This window comes from Plectrocnemia conspersa, unplaced genomic scaffold (genome assembly GCF_051122295.1).
Source record: "Plectrocnemia conspersa isolate PC_06_02 unplaced genomic scaffold, ASM5112229v1 ptg000012l, whole genome shotgun sequence".
In the NCBI taxonomy this organism is placed as follows: domain Eukaryota; kingdom Metazoa; phylum Arthropoda; class Insecta; order Trichoptera; family Polycentropodidae; genus Plectrocnemia; species Plectrocnemia conspersa.
In genome coordinates, this window is record NW_028277176.1 from 7,884,381 (window position 1) to 7,903,291 (window position 18,911).

The 18,911-nt window shown below is 30.3% G+C and overlaps 3 protein-coding genes across 10 annotated transcripts in view; 2 read left to right on the plus strand and 1 right to left on the minus strand.

Moving 5' to 3' along the window:
- The window catches only part of sfl (N-deacetylase and N-sulfotransferase sfl), a 313,934-nt gene extending 309,778 nt beyond the window's left edge, over nt 1-4,156 (minus strand). For all 6 annotated transcript variants that reach the window (XM_088199104.1, XM_088199102.1, XM_088199103.1 and 3 more), the window contains exon 1: nt 3,938-4,156. The gene's annotated coding sequence lies outside the window, so the exon portion shown is untranslated. The remainder of the gene's footprint in view (nt 1-3,937) is intronic.
- Nucleotides 4,157-5,840: 1,684 nt separating this feature from the next.
- Nucleotides 5,841-6,725, plus strand: mRpL47 (mitochondrial ribosomal protein L47). The gene has a single exon (XM_088199181.1). The coding sequence runs from the start codon at nt 5,874-5,876 to the stop codon at nt 6,678-6,680; it is 807 nt and encodes a 268-aa protein (XP_088055307.1). The 5' UTR covers nt 5,841-5,873; the 3' UTR covers nt 6,681-6,725.
- A 3,433-nt stretch (nt 6,726-10,158) lies between these two features.
- LOC148228091 (cytochrome P450 9e2-like) lies at nt 10,159-18,091 on the plus strand. 3 transcript variants are annotated; one of them, XM_088199177.1, is made up of 10 exons: nt 10,159-10,255; nt 13,714-13,929; nt 13,989-14,152; nt 14,212-14,355; nt 14,416-14,621; nt 15,546-15,777; nt 15,849-16,070; nt 16,142-16,242; nt 16,305-16,473; nt 16,545-18,091. In XM_088199177.1, coding segments are annotated over exons 1-10 (1,632 nt in total). In that variant the 5' UTR covers nt 10,159-10,253; the 3' UTR covers nt 16,721-18,091. The 3 variants fall into 3 exon arrangements, with proteins under 3 accessions (XP_088055303.1, XP_088055305.1, XP_088055304.1); XM_088199178.1 differs by lacking the exon at nt 10,159-10,255 and adding an exon at nt 13,539-13,646; XM_088199179.1 differs by lacking the exons at nt 13,714-13,929; nt 13,989-14,152; nt 14,212-14,355; nt 14,416-14,621 and having other exon boundaries at nt 10,163-10,255.
- The last annotated feature ends 820 nt before the right edge of the window (nt 18,092-18,911 follow it).

Genomic DNA, 18,911 nt, shown 5'->3' on the forward strand with positions numbered 1-18,911 from the left:
AAGGACGAATCTTCCATCATGACAAGGCAACGTTTCAAACCGCGTCGTCTGTGAAACAGTTTTTGAGAAAAAACGGAATGACACTGATTATTTACTCGCCCTGCTCACTTGACCTGGCCCCTGTGACTTATTTTTGTTTCAAAAGGTACATGAAAGAAAAGCGTATTGTAACTGCGGAAGAGGCAAAACAAAAACGACCATTGACCAATATTCAAAAAATTGAATATTGGTCAATGGAGAGTACTTTAAAGGTGATGAAAATTTTGTGTGAAAAATATTGAAAAATAAAAAAGTTATACAGAAAGTCTCGTTATTTTTGGGTCCCCTTAGTATTTTCCTTAAAAATATACAAGATTTGGCGACTTCTAAAAGAAAAGCTAATTTTAAGCAAAAAATAATCATTGATTATTTTAATTCGCAATAACTAAAATGTACATTGTATGTATACATATTTCAATAAAAATATTCACAATACGTAAAAATATTTTTCTTTCTCATTTTGATTATATTTTTTTGTTTTTTTTTTTATTATCCGAATTTTTAATAATCGAGGTTCTACTGTATTACAATATCAACCCTTAGAAGTCCAAATGGATGTACATATGTATGTCATACCTAAAATGGTTTTACTATTGCAGTTCAAAAGCATCTATGTCATGTCCAATATAAGTTTTCCAATATGTGCTTCGCTCATAGGTATTTCCGACACATTTAAACGTGTTATTTTATTTTTAATAATTAATATTTTCTATTACTAATACTAATGAATGATAAGAAGTATTTAACTCGCATAGTTCTTATCAGATTCTTGTCAGACATTTCTGAAAAATTGATTTTCTAAATATCTTGGCGTTAGTTATATTGATATTGTTTCAAATAAACTACGGTAACATTGGTCCTTGAAAAAATAATAAATTATTCTATAACAACTTTTAAATCGTAAATATATATACGTTATACTTTTGTAATGAATAATGAAACAAACAGTATATAAAATGGAAACACCAGTATAGAATAATTCATAAAATAAAAGCATTAATATGTCAATAGTAACAATGTTGCGGAAAGAAATATAACTCATTTATAATTATAAAAATAAATCAATATCATTCCATAGTCCTTTTTTACGAAATTCGTGTTTTTCTTGAAATTTAAAGTTTAATCAAAATGCAATCCATTTCACTAGTGAATCGTGAGTTAGTTGAGATAATCGGCTCAGATTTGGCCTCATTAATTTTTATCTTCCGTCGGCAAGTATTTCACCAATTTGAATAGTGCCCCCTTGAGTTGCTTTTTTAATGATGTTACGACTAAGAGAAAATGAAATGAGGGATTCCTTGCTTGCGATAAACATATTTTTGGTTTACAACAAAAAATAGTAAAAACGCCAACATTAAAATGTAATTCGTGAATAGCTTTTACAATAAAAAAATCAATTAGGGGATCGAGTAAAAAAATGCTTATTTGCGAAGATATTCACAGAATGGTGTTTTTGTTTCCCTTCAGGTAAAAACATAAATATGTTAACTATCGGGACCGCCCGTTAAGAGTGAGACAAAAATTTGTCGTAGTTTATCTAACATGCAGAACAAGTTTCTTTATCACGCGTGACGATCAGAGATTTTGACGGATTAGAGCAACTTAAAAATACACATTTCAAATAAACAGTGTCTAATACAAAAAGACAGATACAAGTTGATGATATGTATCCAAATCACAAGAAAAGTAACATACAATAACAGTCTGTTTCCATCCCAAATCGTTACATTGGCGATTTTTGTAAATCATCATAACACAGTTTTCTCAGAACTACTTTAAATAACGTTCTTCGTCAAAGATAAAAAGTTTTCTGAACTACTTTAAATACGGCCGTTCGAAACAAATAACAAAGAGCGATAAGATCCTTCTAAAAAAATGTATCCGAAAAGATACCCTCTCCATTTCGACACCAGAGAAGAGAGCATATTTTCAAAGCAAAGGGGCCGATCATAACAAGAGCTTCGCCCCTTGGCTATCCGAGACCCAAGCACAAGCCCTCCACCGCAGTCCATCGCCTTTTGTCAAACTCGTTTTTAACCAAGCACCCCATTTAGAAAACTTTATTTACGGCATCCTCCGTAGAGATCTCCAAAGATACACCAACAAGATGTATGCGCTGATGCAAGATTATCACCAAAGGATCAGCCAGGAGTTTTACGCCACATCGTCTTTCTGTTTGAATGCACCTTGCATGCTATGTCAACGAAGTAAGGCATTCTCTGAGGGGATCTTTCATCTAAACCTTTCACAAAAACTTGACTTTTCTACTACTTCGCTTCCGACTTGCACTATTTGGAGCGATGCCTAGTATAGACCAAGACGACTCTAAGAAGACCGAGAAAGCAGCTGCTTTCCATTTCACGCCAATCCTTCGAAATACAATAATTAAAAGGGAATTGGAGACAACGTGACGCATACAAGGCTACGAGGATAACACGTATAAAAATATGTGATTTCAAAACTGTTATATTTCTATTAAAAATATTTATAATATCAACAACTTTATATTATATAAAAATAAACAGACGACCGCAAGATTCGCACATCACTATAAACATACATATATTATCTAATAAGTATTTATTTTTACGCGCAGTTTTATAAAAAAAATGGCATTCAATATAACTGAATTAAAAATCCTCGTATTGATTATTACACAAAAGGATAGAGAGAGATCTTTAAAGATTGGTTCAAAACCAAAAAGGTTCCTGAAGTGAGATGTTTTTTTTAAAAAGTAAAAGGTTAGTATAGAAGAAAGCAATATTCTTATTTGATAATGCTGCTACGGATACGGATCTGATCTTTATGTACGTATATAAATTTCGTTCCAAACATTATATACAATAAATAAGATTTTAGTTCTGGTTATTTGAAAAAGCTGAAATGACGTCCTTGATCAAAAAGTATGTAATAATAAATTAAGCATTTTTATTTTGACGCCCTTACTGATCAGTAATTTGCACAATATTTTATAAAATTCAAAAAGTAACTAATGAATAATAAAATAATTATTTTTTAAATAAATAATATTTTACATGCATTTATTGCTATTTAATATTAATTTGTTAAATAAATGAATATCGGTAAGAGTCGAAAAAATAACGAACATATTTGAATACTTCATTTATTTTTTATTCAATATATTCTAATTTGAATAGTTGATAACTACGAATAATTGAGAACCTTAATTCAGATGCAATTGGAATATCTGAAACATGCGAATTATTGTAAAATTTGAAGGGCTTTAAAAATGGCGATGAAAACATCGATGAGTAGTTGCGTGATTCGAATGATACGAGGTTTTAATATATAAGTGATGCATTAATTGTTTTTAGTGTCAATCAACATAAAAAGGAATAGAATGAAGAAATAATTACAAGCTACATTAGTCATACCACAGCACTGACTTCTGTCAACAGCTTATTGTACATCAACCAATGAGGATATGAACATAATGATTTAGTAGCGCTACTAAAAATTTATCCTGATACTCTAAAAGCAAACAATTGCAATTTATTGTATAGAAGATATAAAATAATAGTATATACGTATTTTAACGTAGTAATAGTATTATAGAATATTAACAGTATGCTATATATTTAGGTTTAATTTAATTTACATGGTCAAATAAACAAATAACCGACGATATACGCTAAGAAACAACCGTGTTATTTGAATCTCAGATATTTGTGTACACCTAATGGTCGCTAGTGAATCTCTCTTGGCCAAATAGCTTGTGTCAAAATTGTCACCGTGTAATAATAATGTGCAATTTGACAGGTGACAGATGATCGCAAATGTATGTTTACGCGCGATTAAAATTGAAATTGGGATCGACGTTCGAGAGGGAATGCGGTCCATGGTCGATTTTGAGGTTACTGTTTAGATTCGCTCTTACCTTGAAGATCAGGCGCCGAGGGAAGTCGTCGAGACTCAGCGCGAAGGCTCGAAGATCGGTGCTGTCGATGAATACAAGAACAACGGATCGAAACCTTGAGGATAAACACAAAATTTGTGATAATTCGCGAGGGATTGACGTACGCGCGAGTGTAAACAAACGGAGACCAAGCGCGAGCGACCGCAGCCGTCGGCGACCGACACTCCGCCGACAGTCACTGACAGGAGGTCGCCGACGCACTCGGCTCGGGGATACCAGTCGACAAAAATTCCGGCAACTCTGCCGACGAATTATAATACAATACTTTGTTTTATAAAAAATATTGTTTGAATATCGATTTCCTTAATCTAAGAGCACGTTTTTATGATTACCATAATTCTTAGATATTTTAAAACATTTTATTTTGTATAAGTTTTTTTTAATGTATGGTTTTAGCAAACTAATAAAAAGTTTCCATGGTAATATTCTTTTTTCTCGGTAATACATTGTAAGGACATATTTATTAATTTATCAAAGTCAAAATTAGGCAGCACTCTGGTAACACTGACGCGCGGCGGCTGAGGGTCCCACATTCCTATGGCGAATCTCGACGAGAAGACTACGACCGGCTTAGCCTTGTCCGTCGATCTCTCTTATCATATATTCTGTCATGTAACTAAACTATACTTCAATAAATACTATTGCAGTGGCCAATCTGTGTCTAATAGCCATCCATCACCATCCGCAAACCAAAATATTTTTAAATTACCCACAAAAATGTTATAAATCTTTTACCTAATGATAAATTGATTTAATGATACACATGTATGTCTATAATCACTGTAGGCAACCTTTAGGCCGGTTTCACACGTGCCGGATGAATTATTTTTGGGGTATATAGGAATAAACCAAGAACTTTCGGTATAAAATCAGGTTTGTCATTTCAGCTTTTCAGGGGGGGCAAGGGTTGGTCAGTCAATAGTCGTTTTTTATTATATAGATTTTAATAAGATTCATAGTATTTTAATAAATGACATGCATTTTTCTGGCTAAATTCAAGGGGACCAGTTCCCTTACTTGCCTCTACCATTTCACTTGCTATTTCCGTACTTCTTCTTCCGGGTCTATTAATGTTAAAATTACTATAAAGCTTTAAAACTTATTTTTATGTATGTACGTCTGTTTGTTTTATCCTTATATTATGACTATTTATACTATGTTAATTTGGAACTTTAAAAGTTTATTTTTATTTCCTATTTCAAAAACATTCTGAGAAACGAAATTTGTTTTTGCTAATAAAAAGCAATTTATATTTAGGCGACGGATGGTCACGGGTGGCAATTAGACACAGATAAAGCCGCTGCAGAAGTATTTTATTGAAATATAATTACATGTTTAGAATAAAAAGTGAGTAGGCGGTGCACGAGGCAGCACCGGTCGTTACGAGTCCGCTAAAGTTTGCTCAGAAAATGTGTCTGCCACGTCAGTGCTACCAGAGTGCCACCAAGTTTTGGTCATAATAAAACCTATATATAAATACATTAATTGCCCCCCACAACATTGCTTAGCTTAATCAATGCTAAAAAATAAAATTGATCTTTTTAAATTTAAAAAATGTTTGAAATATCTTATGTTTTATGTTAAAGTAATGTGGAATTATTTATTTAAAAAGGTTTATAACTAAAAAGTGATTTAATAATTTAAATAAACACAATAATTAACTTGTTTACACGGATATTAATTAAAACAGATATTATCTTGGTTTGCATAAATTAAAAAATAAAATCTTTTTTTTACAATTAACTAAACCATGAACTTATATGTAAGATAATTGAACATTTTGTGGTGGAAGTTGTTTTTATTTATTTGTGCAAATGTTTGTTTTTCAGATATGGCAACACCATCCTCGTGTTTTATAACCTTTGTCGACTTTTTGACGTTTACTCCGACTGTCAGAATGTCGGCTCTTCCGCCATTGTTTAGCGCATTTCGAGCGTTCATCAAGGCTCCGTCTATTTTAGCGACTCGTGCGATCAAACCACCACAAATATTTCAAAATGCACTCGTTAAACGGACGTTTTGCAGCAAAGTAGATCCGAAGCCGATCAGCGTTCAAGAAAAGCTGCTAAATTTTTTTTTTGATGAAAAAAAAAATTGGGGCGAGCAAGAGGTGCAAGTCGGCAGATCTTGGAGAACGGACGAACTGAGAATCAAATCTAACACTGATTTACACAAGTTGTGGTACATATTACTCAAAGAGCGCAACATGCTGCTGACGATGGAAGCAGAATGCACCAGAGCGTACAAACTCTTTCCGAATCCGGAGCGTATCGATAAAGTCAAGGATTCGATGGCGAATATCGAAACCGTAGTTAGAGAACGCAACAAGGCTTATCATACACTGGAAGTGGGCGAGACTGGCGAACGAGACGGAAAACAATCCGTGAATCAATTAGGACTGAGATATTTTTACAAAAATAAGGAACACGCCTTACCGAGATGGGCGCATACAAAGTTTCACGAGATCCACCGCAGGCCTGTGAGCATGGCCGTTGCCAAATTTCTACGTCTGTATAAAGAGAAACGTAATAGAGACTCTATGAAGGGGAAAAATCGTGAGAGAAATCACGTACAACATCTGTTGAAGCGTTTCCCGGATATGGATATGGACAAATTAAAGGCTGAATATCCCAATACAAACATAGAAAAATTAAAATACAATGCAAAATCCAGAGGTCACTTTATCCCCAAAGAATTTCAATAGTCTTAGTCAACTTTTGTAATATTTAATAAAATAGTATTAACTGTTTTTAAATTTGTTTTATTTAACTTTGTTAAGAATCCACTATAATTTCAGTTTTCAATTCCAAATTTAACTTTACTTTGCATGCAAACTTATCTTCTAAATTCAGCAAGATATTGTCTACTCTTTAAATATTTTATTGATTTCTACTTCCATTGTCAATAACTGTTCGGTATGGGTGTCATCTATATCATCTTAATCATTTTCAAATGAATGTTTCTGCAGCTGTACTAATTTTATCATTTTCTTCATCAAATAATCTTTTTATTAAATCTTTTGCAAGCAATTGTTATAAAAATAATATATTTTAATGTATTTTCCAATTCCTTTAATAATTTCAATTAAATATAAATTCCCAATATCTTTAAGAATTTCTTTGATGGTATCAAATAATATCTTGAATCATAATTTTTATGTCCAACACTAATTACAGTTTATTTCCTTGAATATTTTTTACTTTATCTTGTGAAGTATTTCCAACAGTAGATTTTTTAAATATTTAACAATTGTAGGAACATATTTGATATTATCTATTAATGCATATTAGTTTTTAAATTCAAATAACCTGTTTTATTTATTTTTGTCATTAATAATATTTCTAAAGGATTGTTCGATGACGAAGAATCGGGGAAAATTTCTCAGTAAGAGAGTATTTCATTAAATAACTGGATACCATCTACAGATCTCTTTTTGACATGTTTCTTTTGTCTGACTGAAACTTTACATCTGGCTCCATACAACATTTCTTTAAAGTAGCATTATCGATTTCTTTAAAATTATACAAAAAACTAAATAAAGATTCACTTTCATTTACTTATTAAAACCTTTGATTAAGGGAATTGCTCATGTGATCTAAAATTGTAAAATAAAAATTTATCTTAAATTGCTGCTTGGGATCTGCAATCGAATTTGATTTGGTTTCGTAGATAAAGTGAGGTGACTTTTTAATTTGGAGAATTATAGGAAATTCACGCCTTGTTAATTTTCTTAGTCTCTGTAATGGCATCGCCAGTCAATATATTGAAAAATCAGATAGCACAAAAGCTGAAGCCCAGAAACCATGGACAGCGAAGAATTTACGCAGACTGGGTGTTAATGCAGTAGGATGTTGATGCTTATTTTGCAAAGAAAATCTTTTCTGATGCGGCACATAAGCAAAATTTCCGCATATGGGACGAGGAAAATTCTCATGTTATTCATGAGAGATCATTACATGCCCAAAAAGTGACTGTTTGGTATGCATTGTGGTCGGACGGCATCATTGGGCCTTACTTTTTTGAGAAGGATGCAGGTTGGACTGTATCAGTCAATGGTGAGTGCTATAGGCGTATGATAACCGATTATTCTTGGCACGAAATCAAAGTAGACTGGCCCCCAAGATTATGCGATTTAACACTGTTGAATTTTTTTGAAGCATCTAAAAACCAACATCCGCCAAGTTATAGCCGAGATACCGCTCAAAATGTACTAAATAAAAAGTTATCAAAATTACATCGAAAGGATCCACTGCTGCAAAAGGTCCAGAGGCGTACATTCAATTGATATTATTTTTCCTAAATAATGATATACATTAAATGTTCGATTAATACAAAAAAGATATCTTTAAATTTTTATGTTTTTAAAACAAAGCTTGGAAACTGAATTTGGATTACCTTTAGTTGTAAAATATAATGTAAATAACACACCCCTACTTTGAATGATTCGCTGGGTATGGTGTGGGTGGAACTCGAAGCGCAGTCACCTACTCGTGGTGAGTTCTGTGTCATTTTGTTCTGACAAAACAGACAAAAAGATGCACAACGAAAGTTGCAAAAATTTGGAAAATACATTTCAAACACATTGCGCGGCCTGAAAACGTTGAAATATTATTAATGTTTTAATTTATATAACTTCATTGAACCATAAAATAAGCATAACAAACTATAGTGCGTCGATCTTAGAATTTTAAGTAATTATAAACAAATGTTCAATTTCTATAAACTTTTAGTACAATGCGGGACCGGAAGATGTCAACCGATTTTTATTTTTTTACGTCGATTTTCTTTTTAATACAGGAGGCAACTTTTTCGCACTATAGCGGCTTAAAAAATGTTAAATTTTTCGACCCACCTAATTTAATATATATTTTACTCGTAACGGGTAGTAAACTTGATTGTCGATAACTAGAAATTTAGAGTCTGTACTTGGCTTAGGAAGAATTATTATGTTGCCTTGCTTAGGAAGACAGGAAAGACAAGAGCTTATAATGTGTAAAAGGTAATTTTTGTCAACTTGCTTAAAAAATATGCTTTTTTAAACAAGTTTCTTTAAATCAAAGAAATTTTCATACAACATTATTTCACGGAATATAATCTACCAAAGATTAGATGAATTATTGTTGTTTATGAGTTTATACACATAATTTATACTATCTTCATCGCATAAAACTCCAAGTTTATCATCAGATGATTAGTGTGACATTAATAATATTTATCTTATTGTCTATTGTTACATTAATTTATTGACTACATTTATTATTCACGTATGTATATTCTTTTTAATTATTCACAGCATTTGAAAATTACAAAGTTGTTAAATGTATACTGATGCTAAAATTAAATTTAATAATTAGATATTAAAGTAAATTTTGAAATACAGGCTTTGGGTTTTGATGCCAAATGATGTGACTGACTAATATAGATTACACTATATATAGTATCGAGTGGTGTTGTTAAAGTAAGGAATAGTCCAGGTTGTTTCAAAAGGGTTGTAGAGGTCAGAATATATGTATGGTAAAAAATTCCTTGAAGCGTTGAAGTGAAAAAGTGGCAAGTCTCTCTTGTTGAGTCGACTACTTTCATTCTCTTTTCGAGTATCAGTCGTTATGTGTGACCAAATGTCAAGTCTTTTATACGTTTTCTTGGACAAAGCTTGAACGGATAAGAGATTTATTTAGGCTTATTTAGAACATTGGCCGTACTGTAAAACCCATCTAATAAAGCAAGAGTATGCCTTTCAGGTGAACTTTTGTAAGTAAAACTAGTGTGGTCATTTTCGATTATGCCAATAGGATACATATAAATCTATTCTATTCTCTGCATGAGATAATGCCAATTGTTTTCTAGGCGTGCTTAGATTATAAATAAATAAATAAAGGCACTTAGTGAGGGAAAGTAGTTTTTGTTACGGTAAGTACTTAAAATTTTTAGGTGTTCCAAAATGACGATTTTCTTCTTTTATTTTTTGTAAATTACCTTTGATCGATGGTCGCTTTCTATTGGTTTATTATGTAGGAAAAAATACATAGGGAAAAATAATAATTAATTTTGATAAAAAAAATATCTGGTTATGGTTATCAAACATTTTAAAATATCTAATCATATTCTTTGTAATTTTCCCTGTTATGTTATGATTTTGTATATAAGCAAATGTTTACAAGCAGAAAAACCAGTTTGTTGTACCTACATATGCATACATTATATAAAATGAATTGTAGACTGCTATCATTTCATTCTCTCACTGAGTCTTCACAAGAACACTTGGTTATGTGACATAATGTATGTATATTTCAAATTATCTTATTTTATTTATAATTGTAATTCCACCCATGATATTTTTATGATTTATAATTATTATCTATCAGACGTTAATATATATAAATTATCTTTATAATAAAATATAGAAAACTGAATAGTTAAATTAAGTAATTTATAATATTTTTAAGATTGTTCGAGGTTGTATTATATTTTATAAATCACTACTATTTTAATACTTAAGTTATATATAAACATTATTAAATGTCATTAAAATATAAGCAAAAATGGAATGAGGAATTGTACTAAAAGAATATTGGCTGTAGGTAGATAACGTTATCTAATCTAAGTGACCTTGTACATTTGCAATGTGATTTAATATATATGAAAACTAATGATCGTTGAGGTCCTTTTTTCGATCTAAAGTGACATCACAGCCCTCATAAAAAGTTGCTTTCTTATCAGAGTATAGTATAATATATGAAATATAGCAAAGCTACGATAATCCTGCAATAAGCTGTTGTGTTTATATATGTAAATATTTTACAACAATCTCGGAAACCCAATAGATGATTACGTAACAACAACAAACTATGTTCTAAAGCCTAGTACACACCTAGCAACAAAGTCGCGTAACATGGTATAGGAGCAGTCGTGATATCCCTGAGAATTTCCCCGAGACACATGTTCCGCGATTTCGGAACACGTGTCTTGCTAGGTGTGTACTAGGCTTAAAGTTCCTCGTTGATTTTTATCAGACTATTTTGAAACTCAGAGTGCTACTAGAAGTCCAGTGGAGAGATCTAAGTTATACAATGTTTTTTTTAAATAATATTTTCTCTTGTCTTATAACTGAATTGTTAATAATAAGTATGGTTTATTCTTTATCTATAGTGAAAATTTTTTTTTAATAATAATGACATATTTATATGTTAAGTAAGCACGGATCTTCTAGTAACACCAATACTTTAGCTTGTATAATAGTGCTATGTCGATTTCGTAGAAATATTAACACCATCATCAGTGTAATTCATATATTATCATTTATGTTTGTTTTTTATTGCCGGCTTATAAAATTTTGTACCCAACAAAATTACTGCACTGTCTTTTAGCATAATTTGTATAGGATAAAAATTTGTGTAAAATAAATTTATTCCATGAATTCTATTAAAGAAAATATTCAACGTTTTTATTGCGATTATTATTTCTTAAAGCGTAACGGAGATAACCCGGCACAATCAACTATTGGTGCTAATGGGTGACCATAATTTGTTTGAGACAATGTGCTATTTTTATTTTTAATATATTTTAAAATATAAAGCGAAAAATATTATACATTTTAAAAGTAATATAAATTAACCTAAAATGTATATATTGATGCCCATTAAAAATATAGTACAATATATTTCTAATACATTATTAAATTTCAAATACACTAAAATCAAGTTTATGAAATCATAATCATAATCAATAAGTGTATAAGTTCAAACAGGTTGTAACTTTACTCCGCCACAGCACCTTACAGACTATCTCACTGATTGTGAAAACAACTATATATAAAATGCACACTTTTATCACCACTTGACTTTATTATTTATGTTTTTATTTTTTTCTCAGTTATTATTTACTATTTAGCTTCAATTGTCAGATGTACTTAACATATGTTCTTAACAGTCAAATGAGCTTTTATTTAATAGAGATAGTTCAAAAGAGTTTTCTGAGATACCTATATATGAAGAAATATTATTATTATTTATTTTATTAATTTATTTAGCTTAATAGCTAATTTTTACACCAAACAAATTTTAAATAATCAGAAAATAAAAAAAGACTTAATATTATAATTTATTTCTTAATGCACAAAGGTTTTTTTTATTCCATTTATGAAACTCGTTACAGTTTTATTTTTACGAATTGCCTTAGAAATATTATTATACAAATTCACACCTCCGTACATAATTCCCCTATCCGTACTCGTTTTCTTATATCTAACTATTCTTAAATTTTCTCTATTTTTAGTATTTAATCTATGTACATCTTTATTTATTATTTAATACTTATTAAAATACTCTGGAAACATATAATTTTCTAACTTATATATAAACACTAAAACATTCATCTTCAATATTTCTTGAACATTTAACCATTCCAATCTATCAAACATACTTCTGCAACTAGTAAATCTATTTTTATTTTAGACTACTCACATTGCCCTATTTTCTAATTTTTGCAACATTTGTTTATCTAATTTATTGAACATATCTAGTATTATCGCTCAAAATGTAAAATGGTAAGTGCTACCTTTTCTTATTTCCCCACAAAATTTCTACAAGCTACCAGCGTTTATGTTTTTAAGTATTGTTTGACATACCATTTGCAAGAATTGGATTATTATTTAGCCTATTAATCATCTGAAGCACGTCTATCCAACTATCTATTATTTTATTACAGTAAAATTTATCCCACAAAAATATAGTTTAGAATTATATATAATGATAGACGACCTATTCATATCTAACGTTAGATAGGAGCTCGTAACCATGGTAGTATAAACTAAACCAGAGAATAGCTTTATAAGGACAAAAGATCTATAATACCGCACCTATACACTCCTGGTAATCAATAAACACCCATGCACTACCTCACGTTGTAATTCAACGCAGTTAATATCTTCGGCCAACACTTGTTACATTACTCTTGGGGTTTACTGCTGAGTGGTCTGACTTATTTAGTCAGTTAAACGTCGAAGGAAGTGTTTGATATACTGTTTTTATGCACACGTATAAATTATATCGATATATGGCTAAAATTTAGACGTCAGTATAGGGCAGCTTATTGAATAAGGAAGAGTCCAGACTGGTCCAAAGAGAGTTATAACAGGAGGTTGGATCGATTTATAGTAGTAATGTTCTTGCAGTGTTAAGTGATAAAAGTTGCAGTCTCTGATTTGTGAGAGTTGATCGGTGAGCTCCGAGTGCCAGCGTGAGCTAGTGTCAATTTTTTATACGTTTCCTTAGATTAAGCTTGAATGAATGGAAGAAAAGACTTATTTTGACAAAAGACCGTACTGTTAAACTGCGCCTAATAATGTATAAGCCCTATAATGAAACAAAAGTATGTATTGCAGGTAGCTTTTTATAAGTAGAAACATTATGGTTAGTTCATCAGTATCTTTAATAACTTACATGTTTTAAACTACGATAGTGCTACATTGTTATACTTATGAAATTATATTCTACATTAACAAAATCTTTTAACTTTGTGTTTCAATTATACAAATATATTATGGTCACTTTACATATACCATTTATAATATCCAAATCAGCAAAAAAGTAATAGCAGCTTGACGTGATATACATACACACGTCAATATTTTATCTGTGCTACAGTATTTTTAAATAACTGTTTGTTTTTTGTAAGTAACTTATTTCATATTAAATATCCAAACATATGATAATATTAAAAATAATAAATCAATACAGGATCATGGATTTCATATATTGGGCGACATGTATAATAGGACTGTTGATACCGATACTGTGGTACGGAATATACGTGGACAGACATTTCAAAAGACATGGAGTCAAAAGCGCCAAAAGGTCATTACCCTTTATGGGAAACATGTTGACTGTCTTCTTAGGCAAACAGCATTTACTGAATAGAGTATACGATGCATATCAAGAGCACCCTAATGAACGGTAGGATTATCTTAAAATGTATCATTAACACACATTATAAATTTAATTTTATAATACAGATATTTTGGATTTAATGCGTTCAACACGCCATCAGTTATTATTAAAGATTTAGAGCTTATTAAGAAGATTACTATAAAAGATTTCGAGCATTTTGTCGATCATAAAGTTTTCATGGACGAAGATGCCGATCCGTTATTTGGAAAAAATATGTTCTTCTTGAGAGGTATTATTGAATTAAACAATACTTGCTGCTTTATATGTATCTTTTATTTCTTATAATAGGAAAAAAGTGGAAGCAAATGAGGTTAGCGATGAGTCCAGTATACAGTTCCTCCAAAATGAAAAATATGTTCTCTTTGATATTAGAGTGTGCAGATACTTTTATAGATCACTTTAAGGAATTATGTCAAAAGGAAATAAGCACTGGTATGAAAATTCGCTATACAATCATTTATCTGAATAAGTGTTTATATTAACTTCTTTTAGAAAAACCGTATTTAGAAGTTGAAATGAAAGATACTCTTTCTCGTCTCGCAAACGATGTTATAGCCTCCACTGCATTTGGAGTTAGTGTAGATTCTTTGAAAGAGAGGAATAATGAGTTTTATAAAATGGGCAAAAAAAGTACAAATTTTAGTGGTATGCAATTTTTCAAATTTTTTGGATACTCGGCTTGCCCTAAATTAATGAAGGTACACATTTATTTTATCTTTACATATAATATTTTTGTACTTTATTTATCTTATTTATTTATATTTATTCATGGCATACTCACTATAATTCATCCCAGCTCATAATCAGAAATTAATTTAATAAAATTAATTTAAGTTGTACAGTTTAAATGTACTTGCAGAAATCTAGAGCAAATGATTATTTTTAAGTCTAGACTTTTAAAATCATATTAGAGATAATAATTGATATCAAACCAAGACAAATAAGAGCAATCAATAAAAAGTCAGTGTGTGATCAATTGATCAACCACAAAATGATTTGTGAGGTCTTAATAACCTCCTTCTAGATCAGTGTTTCCCAACCTTCTTTATGCCATGCCGCACCGTAGTCTTTTCAAAAGTCATATGCCCCACCGGCCTCTTTTTTAATTAAACAGTAGTGTGGAATAGTCGATAATTGCTGACGTGTCCCATCTCTGAAGCATGATGCCCCACCTTTGAGGCGTGATGCCCCACCGTGGGAAACACTGTTCTAAATGTATAAGATGAAAATTATTGCTTTTTATGAATTATCTACACCTTCACTAGCTGCAAAATTACTAGTAAAACAAAATTTCCAGAATACTGTGAACAGTATTCTGGAAATCACTCGTATACAGATATCTATTAATAATTAATATAAAAATATGCTATAAATAAATTTAGCCAAGCTTAAAACCAGTAATAAAATATGAATTATTTCCCCCAGGTTACAAGTGGATCTATGCGTTTTTATATTAATACTTTTTTGTTACTTTTTGCCTTATATATTATTTTCATATCCCTATTTTTATTTCTTTCTTTTAGTTTATGTATATGCTAGTATAATCTATATATTTATAATATATATTCTAATATAAAACTTTAAAATTATAATTTATTACAACACCAGTATTTATTCTATAGTTTTTTGGAATAAGACTATTTCCACATGATGTAGCAACTTTCTACAGAAGTTTAATAAAAAATGCTTTTGATTCGAGAGAGAAATATGGAACCATACGACATGATATGATTCATCTTTTAATGCAAGCAAAAAAAGGTTCTCTAATTAACGAAACTGAAATCAACAATGCCGACGATCCGGACTATATATCGTTCAAAGATTCTTATGCGAAAACTGATTCAGTTAAAATGGGTATAACTAATCTCATTACAATTTCCGCTATTAAAAATTAATTGAAATTACAACATACCTTATAATTTCAGAATGGACACATGACGATTTAACGGCACAAGCTGTTGCATTTTTATTGGCTGGATTTGATGCAACCTCATCTTTGTTAACGTTTGCAGCATACGAACTAGCATTAAACACTGACATTCAAGAGAGACTTAAAAATGAAATCGATGAGGTTGTATCTAACACTAATGGCCAAATCACATTCAATGAATTGAATAAAATGGAATATTTAGATATGGTGGTCTCGGGTATATAATTTTGCATATTAAAATATTAAATAGCTTATAAGCTATACATAAAAAACAAACCATGCTTATAGAAACTTTAAGGATGTGGCCACCTGATCTTCAATTAGAAAGAGTTTGTGTAAAACCATATGAATTACCACTGCAGAATGAATTTAGCACTAAAACATATACAGTAATACACATAAAGTAACTATATGTATTTATTATTTTCTATATCTCTTCTATAACTTTTAGATAAAAGTAGGTGAAGATGTGTGGATACCCACTTATTCAATTCATCATGATCCAAATAATTTTATCGATCACGAAAAGTTCATTCCGGAAAGGTTTTCTATTGAAAACAGAGCAAAGATGCATCCGTCTTCATTCATTCCTTTCGGTGCAGGTCCTAGAATGTGTATTGGTATTTTTTTCATTATTAAATATAAAGTATTTTATTTAAATATATGTACATTTTAAATATATTGGTTTTAGGTGCTAGGTTTGCCATTATGGAAGCTAAAGCTGTGATTTTTAAGCTTTTACAAAAATTTGATATTGTTGCAACACCACACACAGAAATTCCTGTAGAATTAGCTACAAACTCATTTGTTTTACATTCGAAGAACGGTATTAAGCTAGGATTAAAACTAAGAACGTTGAACGAATAAAACACATATTTTATGTTGTCAGTTATTACTAATGAAATTGAGAAACTATTTTAAATTTTACGTTTTATTAATGTCATACAATGTCCGTAAAATTTTGAAGGCATCATGCTTCGAACATTTTAAAATATTAATAAATTCTAAATAATTTACAATTTATATTTTTTAATAATTAAATAGTCAAATTATAGTATGCTATTATATGTGACGTGTTTAATATTCATTCTTAGTATTGTATATTTTTATTATTTGCTTGATTTTAATTCTACTATGAACTGTTTTTTTTTGTTATAACCATTTATATGTACTCATTTCTTATAATTATTAGTATAGAAATAATACAACTGTTTTCTACATAAAATTTTACAAATAAGTATGTATTTATAATATATTATGGCAACAAATTGTATGGTCATTTTTTAATGAAGAAACAGTCACTAGCTTTGAAATGAAATGGTCAGTTTATAATAATATATGTTCGGTACAGTTTTGAAATACACTTACTATTTGTGCATTTATTTGTATTAGGTATATACATTATACATATATGTACGTGTTTATTCTTGTAATCTTGCATTACGTATCCTCTTGGATCGGTGCCTTTTGAGATGGATCAAGTCTGACGAAGTTGAAAGCAGATGCTTTCTGTCTTATACGGGTCGTATTGATCACTACCCGGCGTAGCTGCGTTTCCTGCAAGTTCTGCTTAGCTCTCGTTTGTTCCAAGTCGAAAGCAAAGTGATTTGAAAAGTTCTGAGTGGCCAATGTTTCTGATGAAAGTGAGTTCAGTACATTGAGTTTACGCTTATATATTCTTTTAAAATTAGGGTAGATTCTGTGAATGCCCTAATTTCAATCTTATGAATTATACTAATATTCGAAGCGGAAACAATAAATTTATTATTGTCTACTAATTATATAGGAAATTCAAAAACCTGATGTTAGTCGGAAGTGTTTTCTTTGCTCAAATATGCCACCGGCATGTGCGCTTGTATCATGCCGGCATAGCAAAGTTTATAAGCATGTACCGATCTGAGAGGTTCTAACAAAGCTATTTTATTTTATTTATTACAAACACAGTTAAATTCATAATTCAACGAATATATACGATTTTATTTAAAATGGATCTATAAAAATATAATATAAAATAATTTTATAGATCCATTTTATAATGCATAATGTCTAGTTATCTATATTACAGTTTTTTGTTAAAATACTATCAATTTGAAAACATATGTATAATCAACTATTGTTGTAAAAAAACTGATTGTTATTGTTACCGACCATTAATTTATATTACTAAATACAAATTGATATTTCTTTTTAATAATGTTTTATGGATTAATTGAAATAATTAAATTCTTATTGATACAATCAATGTTTTATTTGATATCAGTGTGATTTTTTTTATTTATTGAAAAAACTTTCGTTGCAGCGTTGGCGTTAGTTAAATGCGTTACAAAGGTGTACACACAATTTACTACCACTAAGTAAGCAGTAAGACAACAGACTAGAATCTAAATCTGTAAATCAGTGACATCTATTTTTTTTAAATATAAACTATTATTACAGCTTACAATCAGCAGAAGTCACTATTACATATTAATTTTATTTTAATTATTCAACACGATATTTATAAATAAGATTGGGAAAATCTAGGAATACATTATCTGTGTAGATCGATACAAAAAAGTACTCGTACATCGCCTACTGCACCATTTCGCCGTATCTGAACCTCTGCTTACTACAAAACTCACATCGTTTTCTCTGGAATGTTAAACATTTATCACCATACTGAACATTCATTTTTAATATGATATAGCATGTCTGATTTGTAATGTCTGTTTATTTATGGTACAATAGAACGGTGATACAATTTTTATGGCACATTTATGGTTTTTATTTTAATCGTCCTCTTATTATTTGTAATGATGTATTACTATTACAATATCACATTCTTCTCAGTGTAATATTTACTAATACTATATTCTTCCTTGGATTATTAAAATACCTTATTAATAATTGTTCTTAACCATATTAATTTATTCTATAAAACAAATTGTTTGTGCGTTTATGTACGGTAAATCTTCAGAAAAGGATTTGTTACATAGAGTTATTTATGGGGTGTTTACTGTTCTGACCAATGCCTGCTCGCTGCCGCTCGCTCACACCTAATCTGTCCAACAGTAATACA